This window comes from Eurypyga helias, unplaced genomic scaffold (genome assembly GCF_000690775.1).
Source record: "Eurypyga helias isolate BGI_N326 unplaced genomic scaffold, ASM69077v1 scaffold7533, whole genome shotgun sequence".
Taxonomy (NCBI): Eukaryota; Metazoa; Chordata; class Aves; order Eurypygiformes; family Eurypygidae; genus Eurypyga; species Eurypyga helias.
This window is the reverse complement of record NW_010240511.1, coordinates 116,581-135,027: the sequence shown is the minus strand read 5'-3', so window position 1 is coordinate 135,027 and position 18,447 is coordinate 116,581. Positions and strand designations below refer to the sequence as shown.

General features: G+C 36.8%; 1 protein-coding gene across 1 annotated transcript in view; it reads left to right on the top strand.

Moving 5' to 3' along the window:
* The first annotated feature begins 275 nt into the window (after window positions 1-275).
* GABRG2 (gamma-aminobutyric acid (GABA) A receptor, gamma 2) overlaps window positions 276-18,447 on the top strand; it is a 67,140-nt gene continuing 48,968 nt past the window's right edge. Inside the window, exon 1 of the mRNA XM_010148457.1 lies at window positions 276-1,069. Within this exon, the coding sequence (XP_010146759.1) occupies window positions 963-1,069 (107 nt within the window). The 5' untranslated portion in view covers window positions 276-962. The remainder of the gene's footprint in view (window positions 1,070-18,447) is intronic.

Below are 18,447 nucleotides of genomic sequence, written 5' to 3'. Positions count from 1 at the left end.
TTTTATAGCTATCTAGTGTTTCCCCTTTTGCTAGGAAGCATTTCCTATGTCTGTGTAGCCTAATTTTGTTAGGGGGAGGGGAGATAACGCCTTGCATATCCCCCCTAATCCTATCACATACTAAATCACCTCATTCATACTGACTCCACCAATGCCGCTTTCCCCATTTCCTGAGTTACTTAGCAACAACCATCCCTCCCTTTTCCACTCCCCCATCCATCCTTTCTTTTTTTTTTTTTTTCCCCCCCTTTGCAATCACGATTTCCAGGCTGTTTAGAAAAATGAGGATGCTCAGCAGCACAGGGCAAGCTTTTCCTTCCAACCTCCCTTTTTATGCCTGCCAAATCCTTCTTGCCTTCAAAATGAAAATCCAGGCTGCCTGCATATGTGTAATCAAAGGTTAAAAAGCACCCCGGCTGACACCACGCATGTGTTAATCTGTGCTGCAGCAGAGTGCATCATTTCCACTTTGACCTCAGAGTTAATCTGCATTCAGGCAGAGGCTCCATTGCTTTATTCTTTTCTTTTTTTTTTTTTTTTCCCCTCTCATTTACTCTATTGCTTTATTGGAATTTGTTGCATGCATGTGTATGGTTCTGTAAATGTGTGCATGTGTGTTTCTCCTTTCCTTTACTGTTTTTATTCCGTGAGTGTCTGTGCATTTGGTTTTTGGTGGGGTTTTTTTTTTCTCCCAATTATATTATTCCCCTAGATTTGGAAGCCGCTGCCTGCTGCCTGAGCTGACGTTTTCTGATTATATCTACAAAGGGCTTGTGCAGATCTAATTTCTGTCCCCCTGCATATTAATTCCCGCAGCTGGGCGCAATGTATCATCCCACTGACGGGACCTGGTAGGGAGGGGGGGAGAACCACTACCAAAAAAATTAAAGAAGGGGACGGATCCATCTGCAACCAAGAGGAAAGGGGAAAAAAACTGGGGAGGGGGGGGGGAAGAAAGAGAGATGATTCCTCCAAATCCAACAAGCCTGGGGACCACTGCATTCTTGAATCCTGCATTTTCTCTCAAAATGATGGTGTGGGCACTTCTGTTCCTCTCTCTCATCCAGTGGTAAGATGTGCTTTCTGATTCTGTTTGGGGGGGCTGGGGGGGAGGGAGGACTGGGGGGGTGAAGAATCTGTTTGCAAATTTGCAGAGCTGTCGTGAGAATGCCAGAGGTTTGGATAGTGGCATTACATCCATCTATCTCCTCGCAGCTGAGACCGTACAATGTTTTATTTCTCTTACGATTGTTGTCGCTCAGAAATGGACAGGGAGGGTAAGCAGCGGGTGTGTATGATGGTGGTACATGCCGGGTGTTTCATAGAATTCGATGCCATATTAATGAAGCCTTTGATCTCTGAATTAGTATTTGCTACAGTGCATGGAGTTATGAGACAGCTGTGTTTTGTGGGCAGAATGTCAGTGCATTCATGCTTGTTTTCACCTAAGCAGCCACATCATGGCTGTGCCTGGGCTACGGGCTCCGAAGCAACATCCGTGTGCTCCATCTGTACGGAGCCAGTGCAAGGATTTGGGACCAAGGACAGAGATGCAGATCTCTGCACAACCCTCCCAAGGCAGGCAGCAAGGTGCTGCCGGCATTTCCCATGCACTGAAATGCTTTGAATGCTGACGGATGTAACAGCGTTCGCTGACCATGAGATGAATGTTTACAATAGCATTTACCCCCCCTCCCTGGCACATGTACTGTTGGAAGACAACCTGTGCATGCTGCGTGCATACTGCATGCACAGCAGTGAAGAGGGAAAATCTTAGCAGAGGAAGAATGAGTTTACATGTGGGTAGTAGAAAGTTGGAGGAGGGGGGGGGTGGGGGAGGTTAGTGAGTATTGCTGCAGTGCCAAGCATTACACTGAACCAGAAATTCTTGCAAAAATTGTGGACTGTGCATTTAACAGGTGAGATGAGAAAGTAGCGCTGCTCAGTACCTGGCCTCTGAAGGGGTAACTCCCTGCACAGCCGCAGGACCGTGTTGTCTCTGACACATTAGAGAAGTTAGTGACCACTTTCTTTTCTACTACTAATGCTCCTCATTCAAATTCACCTTCCTTCTTCTCCCTTCCTTTAACCTGGATACTACCATACTAAAGAAGGTTCTTTCTGTTTGCTTAAGAGAACTCAGACTTCATAGCTGCAGTGGTAGAATTTCAGCTCTAAGCAAAACAAAGGCCAAAATCAAAAGTTGCTGGGTTTTAGAATAAGTTGCTTCATACAAAAAGGATTTTGTAAAGAATTCCTGTGGGGAAAAAACCAAACCAAACCCCAACCAAACTTAAAATGGTTGAAAACGGAGTAAAAGTAAAGTAAAACTTGATGAGCCTACCATGTGGAATACTTTGTTTTGAAAGTAAGACAGGTATAAGGTGTATCTGATTATTACAGAATTCTGCATGATTACTATGTAAACACCACAATGGAAAATGAGCTTGTACAGGATTTCATTAACGTAATAACATTATGTCAGGTTATTTTGACATAAAAATTCCACTAAAATAACTCCAGATATTTATTTTAACACACTTGCTTGTTTTCACTCAACTTTCAGAATAACATAGGCCGAGAAGAATTTTGCCAAAATTATTTCATAAGTTTTAAAAGAAACTCTTCATAAAGCAAATTAAAGTTTTGTCTCAGCAAAAGGTTCTGTTTTCTGTTTATAGTCATGTGATAGCCAAGATAGTTTCCTCTGACACCTTCCTAACCTCACAATTTTAAAGAATACATAATAGACAGGGAAACAATATTAAAAAGCTAAAATGAAAGAGGAAAACTATCCTTAGTACTTTACAATTTAAATGAGTCAACATACCAATATTTTAATTTTAATAATCAGGACACTTTTCTCCTTCTGTTTTGGAAGAAACATTACTATTAGTTTTGGAAACTCATGAACCAAGACAGAGTTACAAAAGTTGAACTCAGACACTGCTTATTTATAGCCAGTATGAAAGTTTTTCTCTGATAAAAACTCAAACACTTCAGAAGGAGGGGAACATCAGTGTATTATGCGCCACTTGTTTTGGACACTGAAATTCTTAAAGGCCAATGGAACCGAACACTAATGTATGTGCTCCATGACATGCATATGAATAATTATATTGAGAGCAATCAAAATACAAGCAAAAGTGTAAGTATTTGCAGAGTCTGATCAAATAATTGAACACATAAAAATTGATTACCAATGTTGTGAAGAAGTTTTTACCTTAATAATAAAAAAATAAGAGAAATATAGAGAAATAATATAGAGAAATCCATTGTTGCACATTTGTTGATATTTAGAAGACTAGAGAAAGAAGAGGAAAGTTAAAGCATAATGGAAGTAACTAAAATTTTAGCATTGACTTCAGCCAACTATGATTTGAATGAATTCAGAGCAAATGTCATATTACAGCACTTCAGTATTTTACCTGTCAATAATTTCATGTATTACTTTCCTTACATGCACAGAGTACATCCTACAATTGTGCACACTAAAGTTTTAGGAAGCGCTTTCTTCCAATTTGTTTCTTGACATTCACAACCGTACTGCAAACTTCTTGCATAAAGTTCCCCCATCATCTTATCGCTCAGACTAGCGCAACAGCGTTGTGTAGTCCATCATATTGACTGAAGCTGTGTCACAGTGAAAATGAATCAAACTTAACTCCCAATTTCTTAAGTATGTGCATCAAAACCTTGGGTTTGAGAAACACTTTAAAAATGTAAATAAAATAGTTTAATATTTGCATGACTCAATAGGGGGTTTAATTGGAACTAATTACATATAATATAGCTCACTCACCAGTAAAGTTTCAAATAGATTTAAAGCTATACTCTGCACGTTATTACATATAGATTTTATAAGTTATTTTCACATAGCCCTTAGCTTTACCAAATCATCACCAAGTCATGTGAACAGAGATGAAATGTTGGTCACTAGATACTTTTATTTTTTCATACTTTAGTGCCCAAGTAGTGTCATGGCAATGTTTCTATTCTGCAGCTACATACCTAAAATTGAAACTATCAAGACTCATCAGAAAAAAAATATAAATAGAGCAATCATTTTAGCAACCAAATAGATGAGTATGTGAATGTATGGGTTTTTACCAGTACATTACTAACATGGGAGTAAATAAAATAGTTTTGTTCTAGTAAAGCACTCGCAGTGTTTAGTTGGATTCTTGCACTCTGTGATAAGTGATATAATAACAATGATTAAAAGGGCACGAATATCACTGAGCTCAACAGTCATTTAGATTTCCTGTAAGGTTGCTAACATCAGTTTGGTATGAATCCTGCAGCTGTAGCTATTGGCACGCTAGCTTCCAATACTCTCACACAGTATATAGCACTAATATCATGTCAGAGATCCCACTGAAGTCCCTTGGAGCATTATTGGAATAAGACTGCTCAGCAAGAGACAGTTTCTCAAATAACAAGGAAAGGTCCCTTTTAAAGAAGTGTCATGAAAGAAGATGTGAATCTAGGTGCTGTTAATAATGAATTTATCCTTGTCTATGATACTATGATACTGAATATTTAGTGTTGACCAGCCTATAGACTATGGTGAATTTCAGCAGCTGAGGCTGAATGGCCACAGGACCTGTACTCTACCTGAACATTTCAGGGGTAGCCAGAAGGGTGAGACTGCCTTTGGGTTTTTCATAGTTATGCTATGTAACTGATTGCTATCAGCTGTATTGCTGGGATACAAACTTGGAACAACTATTACTAAAATAAAAAGACTACCAAAACCAGTTATATAAAGTAGATTTTAACAATTAAGTAAAATTCTCACTATCCCATTATTAATAACTTGATATGGCAAAAAAGACTACAGACATTGTTTCCCTACTTGCAAGTATATAATGATTTAGAGATGTGGATTAAGCCCTTTAATTCACTTTTGCTTTAGTGACTATACCTAACCATAACCTGCATGCCAAAATTCAAGTGTTCTAAAATACTCTCATGACTGTCCAAAGTGCTGTTAGAAAGTCTTCCAGAAAGTCTGAACCCTTGAAAAATTTAGAGATGTGGATTAAGCCCTTTAATTCACTTTTGCTTTAGTGACTATACCTAACCATAACCTGCATGCCAAAATTCAAGTGTTCTAAAATACTCTCCTGACTATCCAAAGTGCTGTTAGAAAGTCTGAATCCTTGAAAATTTGAGAAGCGAAACCTGCTAATGCAAAACTATAGAAACTAACTACAGTAAAAACAGCTTAGGAAATTAATGTACTCTTTTAATGTACTATGTTCCATATAGTTCATATTATATATCTTCATGGCCATCCAAAATCATGCTTTTGGGTCTTAAGTTTAAACTGTTCTTGACTAGTTATGATCTAAAAAGAAGATCTTGTTTATTTGGATTGTGGTCACGTTGTTTTCCTCTTTATGCTACATTTGCTCTGTTGGCATATGTCAAGAAATTCTGTACAGTTGCACAAAAATTTAAAAGAGTGAAAGGGAAAAGAAGCAAAAACCTAATCAAGGAAAACTCATTCCATGTCTCAGTCCCAGAACAATTAATTTCTTATATACTTCAGTAATAACCACCGGTTTCTCCAACAAAGAACCGAATTGTGAATTGCAAGCATGAATTATTAAAGGTTAGATAATGTATTAAACACAGGTGAGCAATAACAGACACACATGCTTACTGAGGTTGACTTTTTTCATATTCTGCCTTTTATGCATGCTTAGAGTATATCTGTACTGACCAGTACAGTACCTTGCAGAGACACATTCCAGCAAACTCCAAAGCAGAGGCAGTTTTAAGGTCAATACTTCTGGCTGGTGTTGTCCTGAAATGAGGAGATGCACTAGTTCATTTGAAGCTAGCTCAGTGCCCAGTAGCCTTTCCCTTGTTACGTTCAGCCACTCTATAGCTATAAAAGTTCTATATAATCCAAGATACAAGGTGTGTATTAGGGTGATTTGAATTTTTTTTTTTTTTTAAACATTCAACAGAGTAACTAGAGTGTACTGTGGTTCTCTGCTTCACTGGTACAGTCTGAACTGCTGCTTTACAAACTATTGTACCTGCAGCCCCACTCACACTCTTACACAGAAAAGAGGTAGATGTGAGAATGACAGTGAACAATAAAATGTTAGCTGGTGGCTAGCTTAATATGAATTCAGGTTTAGAAAACAGACACATTAAACAAAACAATTGGCATAGAGACATTAGAACTGAAGGGGTTTTTTTCCATTTTCATGCTTCATAGCCTGTCTAGTGCTGTATTTTTTTAAATAGACATTTACTGTAGTATGAATTCCCTTCAATATATACAGTAAGATTGTACATTTTCCCAGTTATGTCTAATCAACACCCTATCCTGTAACTAATGCTGAAAATAATGCAGCTTTAGGAACCACCTCATATGACAGGCCAACTTTTACCCTCTCAGTAACCCCTGACCCACTGAAGTCAGTCTGTTGCTGAGGGAAAAGCCAGGACCCATACAGCATAAATTCTTACAGGTAGTTGTGCCTTCATAACTAAGAACTGGGAAATGACCCAAAGTTAAATTATAACTCAGTAAGAATCTTCAAGAAGTGTTTCTTACACTGCATAATTCTTTTAGGTTTTGCAAAAAGTTCTCAACCTACATTCCAGCTAACTAATTTACACTACTTCTAAACACTTTTTTTCTTCATTCCTTCTTTTTTATTCTGTATAGAAGATCAGCTTACACTTTACACTCCACTTCAGCCCACAGACTACAATGTAAATTGATCCTAAGTGGCACAGAGGCCTTGTCCTGACCCTCTGGACATTAAGGAATTGCTCTATTCAAGAACAGAGCTTCTCTTCTGAGAATGGAAGCTCTGAACAAGCACTAGGGAAGCTTTGCGGCAGCAGTAAAAGAGACATGTTCGTTTACCGATGATGTCCAGGTAACTTCACTAGAAGGAGAGGTACATTTCTAGGCTCACAGGTGGAGACTGTATACTTAGAACAAGATACTTTGGTTATGTGATGAATAAAAAGACTACAGAAATTACCAGAAAAGAACCATAAGCTGCATTAAAAAAATCATCACCATAGATAACTATAATTATTATTAGGTAAGGAAGAGCATATTTCATGAAATGAGACTAAAAATTAATTTGTTGAGCACTAATGAAATTAGGGACTAAAATTACCCCTAGTAAATATAGCCAAAGCACAAAAACCAAGGTGTAGAGCTATGTTAGCTGCAGAAGGGATGAGAAAGGAACAGCATATAGTGTCCATTTTAAATGCACTGACTTTTTAAACTTTAGACTTAATATGATGTGACTTCTGATGACTTAAAACAACATTCATGGCATGCTTCCTTTTGTTACAGGGTTATAGCCCAAATTGTCATGATGATAATAAAAATTGTATCGTGACAGTCTGAATTCATCTAATATGGACACCTATAGAGGTGTATTGTCTTTACAGGTATTTTATTTATGCAAGCTCCTGGCTCAGGAGGGCTCCAGTACTGTAAATAAGAGCTTTGCTGTTGTCTGAATCGGGTCCTGTCTTCTATTTGTGATTTGCAGAAGTAACCTGCTTGTTTGATTCTTCCAATTAAGAACAAATTCAGCTTTACACTCAGCCTGAAGGTGGAGAAAACAGCATTTCATTTTATCTTTGGAAACATGGAAACAATATTACTTCCTTTTAAACTTGTCATATGAAGTGGTTAGAAATTCATTTATATCAGAATGTGTAGCCATCTCCTTCAATGTGAGAAATGTACAAAAATCTCTTTTTTTTTTTTTTTCAACTGCATGAAAAAAGAGTGGGAAGAGGGAGATAGTGGGTACGTATTTTCACAAGTCCCAGCACCTGCCAACTGGCTGAGACAAGCTGAAGTAAAAGAGGGGCAAAGGTGGTAGGTTGAAGAAAGCTACTGAGAGAACAGTGAGGATTATACCTAGTGTGATTCTGGGGTATTTCCATAGTTGTGACAGGAAATTAATATGCGAGTCTTGTCAGACTGAATATTGGGTATTCAGTCTGACACAGAGTGATATCCTCTTATTTATATAACTGGGTAATATTTTTAACACAACTACTGTCAAAAAAGGAGGCTTTAATGCTGCTGAAAACCCCCACTGACTGCATAAGAAGAGAAATACAGCAAACACCTTCCCATGTAAATGACTACCTCAGTTGCATAATGCTTTTTGATGTGTTATCCTAAGCAACATGGAAAAAGTTGGCTACAGAAGCATTACTTGTTTTCTCTTATGTAAAGGGCATAGAGAACCCAATGACCTTACCAATGAATGGCTGAAAGCTTATTAAAATGGCTTTCTTTCTGATCAGTGAGGTAATGCAGAGCTCAGATATTTATGTAGATTCAAAAAGAAGAAAAATTCTTCAAAATCCATTAAACTCAGTGGTAACTTTTTGTTACAAGCTATCTCTAGCTACATGTTTCTGGGTGTGGCGAGACTTTACCAGGGAAGCATTGTTATATTCTTGCCCTGATCTTTTGCTCTTAGCTTCTGCTATTCACATCTGCCAGATGCAAAACACATGGCACAATATACAGCTGACGTGACCCTGAGTAACCATTACAATTACTGCAGAAATGATAGCAGGTAACACAACTTCAGTAATACATAAAAGAATCCCAATGAAACAAATGAATATCATTAAGGAAGAAAATCATTAATGTGTAAATCAGGTTTTCTTATCTACAGGATCTGTTCTAATTTTTTCAGATTTAGTGGAAGGACATTTTCACACATATTCAGTAAAGGACAACAAAATGTGTAGGCCTAGCTGTGAAATCTGGCCATTGTATATGAAACTAAATATTACTCTTGTAAGAGAGAAGTTTCATCTGTTCACGGACAGCCAGTGAAATATTAAAGAAATAGCATTTTTACAAAACCTAAGCCAATATATAAAGATTATTACCAAAAATAAAACATCAATATATGTAAAAAATATTTAAAAGAAATGAAAGATAATAACAAGCATTTGTAAGGAACAGAACAAGAAGATGATATGTACTTTTTATGCTTGCATTAGCTCTTCGCAAATGATGCAGGTAATCATGTATGAAATTGTATTTTTACTGAATGTCATCTTGGACTTTGGTGTGAACCCTTGAGATTAAAATCTAGCATTTTTTTTCTGTGCTATTTATCATTGTAAGCTTTTTGAATGCTCCATATTCTAGAGAAAAATACCTATAGTTCTATACATTGATAAGAAATACATCTTAAAGTGGATCTCATGCATACCCAAAATAAACTTTTGAAAGAATTCCCTGGAAAACAGTGGGTGATATGATAAAATGAATGTTTTCCTTTAACAGTGATTCAACATTATATTGTGTAACACAAATAGCATGTTCTGGTCATATGAAGCTTTTGTTAATCTGTAGTAAGATAAATCTTACTACAGCAGGCAGATCTAAACAGAAATCTGCCTGCTACAACAGATTGAGGATTATCTACTGAATTCCACTTTCATTTAATTCCCTTGGATTATTTTTCTAGAGAAAAAGAGATAGGAGAAAGAATGAGAAAGACAACAATTAAGAAAAATTAATATTCATGAGATAATTCTAGAAAGCCTTACTAAACTAATCAATGTATTATTCAATATATTATTATGTGATAATGCACTTCTGGGACCTACTGATCTATGCATATATTTGGTAAAGCTACAGAAACTGTGTCACCAAACCAGAATGAATTATATTCAGAATGGTCACGTAAAGAAATCTGTCATCTCTTGGCTATTTCATGTACATCCTATGAAAGGGTGATATAGGATCTACTCTGCCTTTCCTCTCCAAAAACTGATCAAGACACAAAAGGCTTCAATCAGGTGTAGAGCAGATACTGATGCAGGCAAGGGAGAACAGTTTATCAAAGAGTCTGCAATCATCTTTCCCCTTCTGCTATCCTGAACAACCTTTCTGGTTTCCACTTGTATAGGACTAAGAGCCATTCCAAAATTTATGCATTCAAACTGCATCTGTATGCAGAAAAGTAATCACCTGACCCTAAAAACCCAATAATATAATTCTATATGCAGACCATTATGCTTTTTTGTTGTAAAGACCAATATTTTCATAACAACTGCAAAAACATTGCCCAAATAGATGTCATACCAAAGGCAAACAAGCACACCAGTGGCAGTGAATGAAAAATGCCAACAAATAATTGATATATAGTTAAAATTACAATCAGCTTGAGCTTCTACAGATGAATCACTAATAGCTCTTGGAGTTACTTAATACAGAGAGTAAAGACTTTAGCTGTGAGCCCAGAGTGTACAGTTACCGTGAATAGGAGGCAGAACTGAAGGAGATATGGAAATGAATTATGAAGGCTGGAATCATACAGCATTTTTAACAAGATGACAAGAAGCCTGCTATTACTCCAAACAGAAAACCAGTGCAGGGATTCAGAAAGATAAGTTATGATGATAAAATTAACAAAGATGACAAATGCAGGACAACCTTTTGTATGAAATGAAGCTAGCCAGTGCACGTGTTTTGGAAGTTAGAAGCCAGGGAAATGCCACACTCTTATAAGAGCACAAGTGAGAAAGCTGGTAGTAGCCCTCATCTGTGCAGTAAAAGGAGAGAGGGGCAGAGAAAGTAACTCCCTTACTATGATAAGTAACTTTGGTTGGAGGAGTGGAGTGGTCATGCTGTAAGATGGTGTGGAAGAGATGAGGCATGTGATCCGTGTAATAGTATCTACACTGACAAGAACTGTCTTAGTAGCTAACTTGAAGTCTGAAAGACACCTTTTGGCTTTCATATACATAACCGAAATGATGCCTTTTGCTCCCACAGCCTATGAGGGCTGTGAAGCCAAATATGTTCAAGGGTTAAAATTTTGTTTTGTAACATAGCAAAGAAATCACTATTTTCTGGGATGGTAAGGATTTGGAAAAGAAGAAGGTTACCAGCAGTAAAATACTTCAAGGACCTAAAATACAATCACAAATATTGCTGCTCTTTTATCAGACCAAAGTAATGAACTTGTGTCAAAGACTGCACTGTATTGAATAAACGTATTCGATAGCGGTAACCTCTTTGGGGCAAGGCTTTAACATTAATAATGGCTTTCTAAATTTTTTTTATTTCCTGGTTTCTAAAGGAAATGCTAAAAAAAAAATCTCACAAAACTGCTTTAAAGACTGAAAGCATGAATTTAAAATGACTTAAAACATTAATAAAACCGTAATGCAACACCACAGATCTTTAGGACAAAATTCTTAACTTACCAGTCCAGCATAACAAATGAGGCTCTGAACAACATATTTAAGAGGCAAAGGTAAGCAACATACAAATATTTTCTGCTCTGGTTATTGTCATAAAATCCACAACTCTGCACCCTTGATGTCAAAAGGTTGGAAAACTAAGACACCTCTATTTCACCCAAGTGAGGACAGTGTTTCTTTCCTCTCACAACATGCCACCCTTATCTCTACAGAGAATTCATTTCTCAGAAATTAAATTATGCAATTTTAAACTATTCGCTATTAATATCCAACCACTTTTAACTGCTTTTATACCCACTTAATACACTTTAGCCACTTAATGTCCTATTCACTTCTACGTTTCCTATACTTCTTAAGAATTATTGCTATAAGGAGTTACAGAATTTATTATTATTCATTCATCTAGGGATTATATGTGGGAAACAAACCATATATAGATTTGATTTTAAACAGGAATACATTTTAGCCTTACAGATTTCAAAAAGTGGATTTTATTTTAAGCTTTGAAATAAAATTAATCTTTGGCCAGAACCCAAGAATTGTAGCTCACATGGTAACTTTGAAAAAGTTGTGAGTATGGGAAGGCTTCTGGAGAGTATTCAAAGAGAAAATTATTTGCAGTTTTAATTGTACAATTTGTTAAGAAAAAAGAAGAGGAAACATACTATATTTGTAAAATAAATTCTTCTGCTATGGTCCCCCAAGCACGATCTCTTTTAATCTCACTATAGCAGAGAAGCAGCAGAGGTGATTAAATTCAATGTAACATATATTCAGATTAAGAAATGAGAAGCATTATTATCTGCAATTGTTACTCACACACGCAACATTCTGAGCTCCTCAATAAAGTAGCAATGAAAGGATTTAATGGAGAAAAAGAAAAAAAAAACACCCACAAACCAAACCCAGAAGATTATTAGTCAAATTATGTCCAATCATACAGAGCACACATTTTAAATAAGACTTCTCATTTTAGGTTACCTGCAAGAATTGCAAACATCATGTGAAGAATGTATTTCTTTAACAAAGACATCATGTCTGCAATGACACCTTAGGAAAGTGGCTGAGGCAGCAAAACTAGGGTTCAATTCTACAGGGTTTTAAGCATTCAAGCCTTCATCCAGGAAAGCACTTTCACTTGTGTTTAAATGTTTACCAACATGTTTTTCTACATCAACATCAGAATACTGAGAAGTTGACAGTATGAAAAGCATAATCCTGCAAAATTTGACAGATATAAACTAGAAATGCCTACACTGCCAGCAAGTGTATCTGAGTTATATCCTTCCTCTCTTCTAAATTATTTTACTGGTAATGTCTCCCAGAAAACTGTAAGGCTTGGAATAGCACCTGATCTTCATCAAACAAATTATCTTGAGGTGTGTTTACAAAATTACTGAGGGATTCAGGAGAATAAATTGCATGTAGAAGTTTTGCTTCAGTGGCTTCCAGTGGAATTTCTTCTCATCAATACTCTGCCAGTTATTCTGCAAAATCTGCGGCTCATAAAAAGCTGTTGGAGCTGTATTGAGGGAAACTGAAGATGAATTTATCCATGTGAGAGATATGCTATCATTACTAAAACATCTTTACCTTTCTTAGCTTCTGCTCATGTTCCATTAATTTTAGGGGTTTACCTTCTTCCCAAATTGTCTAGTCCTCATCCTCACCTGATGGTCCCATGTGGCACTTGCTTCAGTCATGGAAAGACTTTGTTTTTAAAAAGTTTCTGATTATGCAGTTTGGACAAGATCCACAAAGGACCAACAAAATCTCTGAAGCATCACGGTACCTTCCCTGTACCCATAGAAAACAGGGGCTGAAACCATCTGCATTTTGCCAATTAGCTTATTCTTATTTGCCATGATGCTTTGTGTGGCTACCCTGAATATCTTCATGGATATTGCTTTAGTGCTCACAAACAGCACAACCTCCAAACGACACCACATGAAGCTGGTGGTCATATCTCTTAATCAGAGCCCCCAGAGCTACGAATGAACTAGTTCAAGATGACACATTAATGTCAGACCGTACCAACTGCCTATCAGTGCTTTGTCTTGCATCTGTTCACCTTTAACACTTATTGCTGTCTTGCCATGGTGGATGCAGCACACAGCTCCAAGAAACAGAGAAGGGAACCTCCTGGAGACCTGGACATTGTGCTCTAAATATATGGACATTTTGGTTTACATCTGAAACACTCTCTGCAGCACATTTAGCGGATCCTTTGATTTAGCCACAGTAGAGAGCTGTAGTGAAGGCAAGGAGGGAAAAAAAATCCTCTTACATAATCTTTTGAACTGAAAGAAACATATTCACAGCTGTATATCTTTCTGTACTTTGTATCATTCTCTGCAGTATCTTCTACACTGTATTATTCCATTACTCAACATATTTTGAAACTCTAGTTACATGAGTCTACGTCTTGGAGAAAGGCACAACCTTAGTGTGGTTTCTGCCCTCCAGGAATTTCAGAAATAAATCGGTAATAGTTGTACCTTATAAACTTGGTTCCTAATGCAGATTTTCAAATATTTTTTTTAATATGTTTATGGCTGTGTCTACTACTATTTCTGACCCTTGTAGCCAGTTCTTCATATTAATCAAATCTACTCTTAGCTTCTGCTTGTACTCGGTTATTGTTCTAATTTTTGCCCTCTTTTTGAGTTATGAGGCATCTATCTTTCTGTGTCCCTGAATACCATCTATTTGTAATTTTCTAGTAGGTTTCTCTTTAAAAGTTTCTTTCCTTTTACAAAGAGAAACTTATCTGATCATAATCAGACAATGTCAATTTATAAAATAAAATTCTACTGTATTGATGAGATATAGTCAAAAAAGGTATGCCAAAATATTTCTGGAGGATAAAGAAAAGTCTGGGAGGTATATGTTTGTATGTGTGAGAAATAAAAATTGCTCCTATTTTCGTAGTGTTTTGACTAACCTTAATAGTAACATTTAAATATAAGGGACAGGAAGATAGGCTTTGCAACGATCATTATACCTAGCCCACTCAAATGTCAAAAATTTGAGAGCTAGGTAGAATTTGCATGTTATGTGCCTTACGCTTCTTGGAGACTGATAGAAAGGCCAAAAAGAGAGAAATAAGACACTGAGTGAACCCATACATAGCTTCTTCTCATTAAAGTTGAAGAGTCACCATATTTATTAGCTGGCGCCATTAAAACAGTTTACCATTTTTAAGAAAAAGATTTTGAAGTTCTTGCATAAAGACTGAATATACTTAATAGTGAGATTTTCCTTCTATGGAACAGAAATCCAAAGTACGCATCCTTCTCTGTACCCCAGCATTTCTTCCTGAAATTGTGTTCTAAAACATTTGTCATAGTGTGACATAACTAGGAGAGGAAGATGTACCAGGCTGCATCAATATTTACTTTGGAAGGAACATCTGCAAACAGTAGTGTGTAGCCCTGCAATGCAACATTGCCACTGCTAATGACAGGCCATAGTCTTTGCACTGAGCTTGCAAGGCCTCGGGAGAGAGGCTGGACAGACATGCTGGGTCTGAACTTTTCTTGACCTGCCCACAGCTTTGTTTTACCTGGTTTAGCTTCCGCAGCAATTTCTCTAATTGACCATGTGTCTACAGTGTTTTTTGTTTAACTTGTGTGGTACAACATACACAGTTTTACATAGACAACAGTAACAAGCAGGGACTATGAAGAATTACTTACTTACATACATATGTGTATGTAAATACAACTACAAGCTTAGTGTGACAGCAAAGGACTTGAGAAGTGGACACAGGATGCAGTGCAGAGGGGTAAGGCATGGGATGATGCTGCCGCTAAATAACCCTGAATGGGTGCATATTACAGCAGAGGTGCTAACAAACCTTATCCAGAAGCTAGGATGTTCATATGCCCCACAGAATGAAAGAGACATGAAGCCACCCCAATAGTACCAGTCACCAAGGAAAGCCCATCAGAATTCCATAACAAAACAAACACGGGCCATTTCCTTAAAATACATAAATTCCATAGGGGAAATTCAGGCACACTTGTTGACAATTTTCCTACTCAGCTGACATAGAGACATTAGCTTGCCACTTACATTCTTAATGTATCACACATTTACCCTGTTATCAGAACTAAATTCCACATCCACCCCTGCACAGTCTGTTTTATAAGCATGAGTGCAAACAGCGTCTTGCATGATACAAATTGGTTTATGTGGGAACACATGGGTTACTATTGGTTACCATGCATTAAAAATGAAGTTAAACCAGAAGCATTGTTTAAAAAAAAAAAAAAACCAACACAAAATGGCTTAATTTTCACCATTTGCTTACACTCATTTTGTGAATGAGTTAGATTCACGATGAGTTAATTAAAGACATGTATCAAGCAACTATTTTCTGTTCATTCAGCTCTTTCTTTAAGATGGATTTCTAACTCGTGAACATTTCAGTAATGATACTTCCATGATGTGAAAGAAGCAAGTATTAAGAATATACTCAAAATAAACCTATACTGATGTGAAAGAAGCAAGAATTAAGAATAGACTTAAAATAAACCTATACTGGTTTCAAAATTATTTTTAACTGTCTCATTCAGGGTTATCTGATCCCCTTGGTTTACCAAAGATACAGCTACTACATTACTCATAAGTGAGATGGAAGTGTGATTACCAGCAATGCAATGTCATTTCCTAAAGGCACGGTTAGTGATTGTTTCCTCCTCCATAATAAGATGGTTGACCGTCAGGCATAGTCTTCACTAAACACAAATAATAAGGCACATTTATACACCTATTTATACTGTAAAAATAGTTTACACTTACATGCAACTATGATATAACTTGGCTTATCATAGCAAGTAAAAGGACACTAGTCCCTTAACTGGGGTAAGTAGTCAATGTTACTGACCCCCAGCCCAAAACTGAGAGCACCACATTATAGCGTTTTGCTGTGTACTGAGACATATAAGATGAGAATGAAAACACTCCCTGACAGGTTTAATTCTAGTGAGGATTTATATACTGTTTATCTTGAATTTTAAAGCTCACATCTGTAGACAAAAAAAAAGATATTCTAAATCTCGAAAAAATTCCCAGGAGGCTTAGTCAATAAGCAAAACTGCTGACATTTCTAGCACCTCACATGTTTGTTTTTAAACACTGACAGATAATGATGTGAAGATGACTACATCATGAATGAATGATTCCAGAAGTGACTTCCTTCTGGGTGAAATTACCATGCTGACAAAATATAGAAAAAAGTTGTGCAAGTATTCTGAAAAGTCATGAATATGAGTACTTCAAAGGTTATTACAGAACGAGAATATTTATTCTTTCATTTTTCAAATCTAACTGAGCAATAGGATTGGGTTTCTGAGCTCATGTTGTTTAAATAGATGACTGGAAGGCATCCATGTTTTCCTAATCTTACTCACTGAGAACAGAATTAAGCTTTTTCTCCTCACGTTAATCTATGGTGAGATCTTAGAGCAACCTTTTCTAAAAGCAATCTACCTTACTGGGGAAGAGAAATTACATGTAACAGTAACAGATGACAATTACATACAACAAAACACAGATGGAGAAAATGAAGAGAGCTCACACTAAAAAAGACCTAGTCGGATCCCATTTCAGTGGTGGCCATTAACTTAACTCCTTCTCTTGAGCTCTCCCAGCTATAGCGGAAATCTTCAAGAGCTGAGTAATAGCAACAGGCAGAAATCATGCCCCAAGTGCCTTAGATTTCACATGCAGAGATGCACAGACCTGTTCTAAGAGAAATGAAAAAAAGAGGAGACAAGGGGCTGAGAGAAGAAGGGAGAAAAGTGAAAAGAAGAGAAAGGTAAACCAAAACATAAACCTCTGAGGTTCATATAATTCCAAAGTTACACCTTTTACCATTAAATATATCCAGATAATTTCAAATAAAGTGGAAGATCAACTCAAGCTAACACTAGGATTCAGAAGAATATTTGAATTTATGTCTCTGCTTTCTGTCTAATGCTTTTCTTCACTTGACACTAAAAAGGGTAGCCGTAAATGCAGCAGAGATGTGTGAGTAGATTATATAACCTACAGTAAATGAAATGTAAGAAAACATATTTATGCAAAATTTAGCTCAAAAAATTTTGAAATAATCATCTTAAGTTATGGAGGCTTATCTGAATCATCTGATCACATCTTAGACTCCTCCAGAGATCTCATAAGTCTAAATGCTGCACTCCAAGCTCAGGCTGTTCAAAACGAATGATGTGTGCATGTTTCTACAATTATGTCTCATGCTCCTTACTGGCCACAAAGGCTTGTTTCATCCCTCTGAGTTTTGCTATCCTCCCTGGGGGTAGCATATATTTCCTCTCCCCGCTCACAGGTTTTATATTGTGGTGTAACTCAGTTTTGGTCAATTACATTGTCTGTTTTGTGAGATCTGAAGACGAAAATCCTTTATCCATTCATTTAACCCCTGTGCCTCAACTTCCTTCTGGAGAAACTGATTCTAGACCGGGTGTTACATTTCAGCTTTTAGTTCTTTGCCAAGACAGCCAGCAATGGTCCCTGTTTCTGGTCATTTTGATGACAATTTCTGGTAATTTTGACGACAAGTCTTCATAAGCCCAATTAATTGGTACTAGAAATATTTTTAAAAGGACATTAATCCTCATGGTCACTCACAACTTGAATCCCATCAGTTGTGCAGTTTTTCAGTACAGTGAGCTAGAAAATACAGTAAATACTACCAACCAGAAGTTTTATTGGTAGCACTCTCAATAAACATACTCCAAAGGGCTTTTTTAAAGTTCTCACAAACTTATAGGAGGGAAACAAGACTTAAACCAAGTTAATTTTCAACCTTTCCGTGTAAACACTTGCTGTAGCCACATTCAGCTGAATCTTCAAATATGGAAAATATATGCTTTAACTATAACTACAAAGGTCTAAAATTTATGATGTGATAAGATGCAGTAGCTAATGTGAGTGCAGTCCTTGGGGAAGATGTCAGATAAACCAGTCTGCTATGACTGACAGTTTTACACCAACTAATAACAAAACATTGTTGCCATGTAATATTTTAGAAATCTGTGAAGAAATTTAAGAATTGGACTGCTTTACCCAAAATGGCTGACAAGTTACCAGTGAGGGTACTGTGAGTTGCTGAATGACTAGGAGGCAGCCTGTAAAAACCACAGAATGATACTTAAGTGCTGTGTTGCCAGG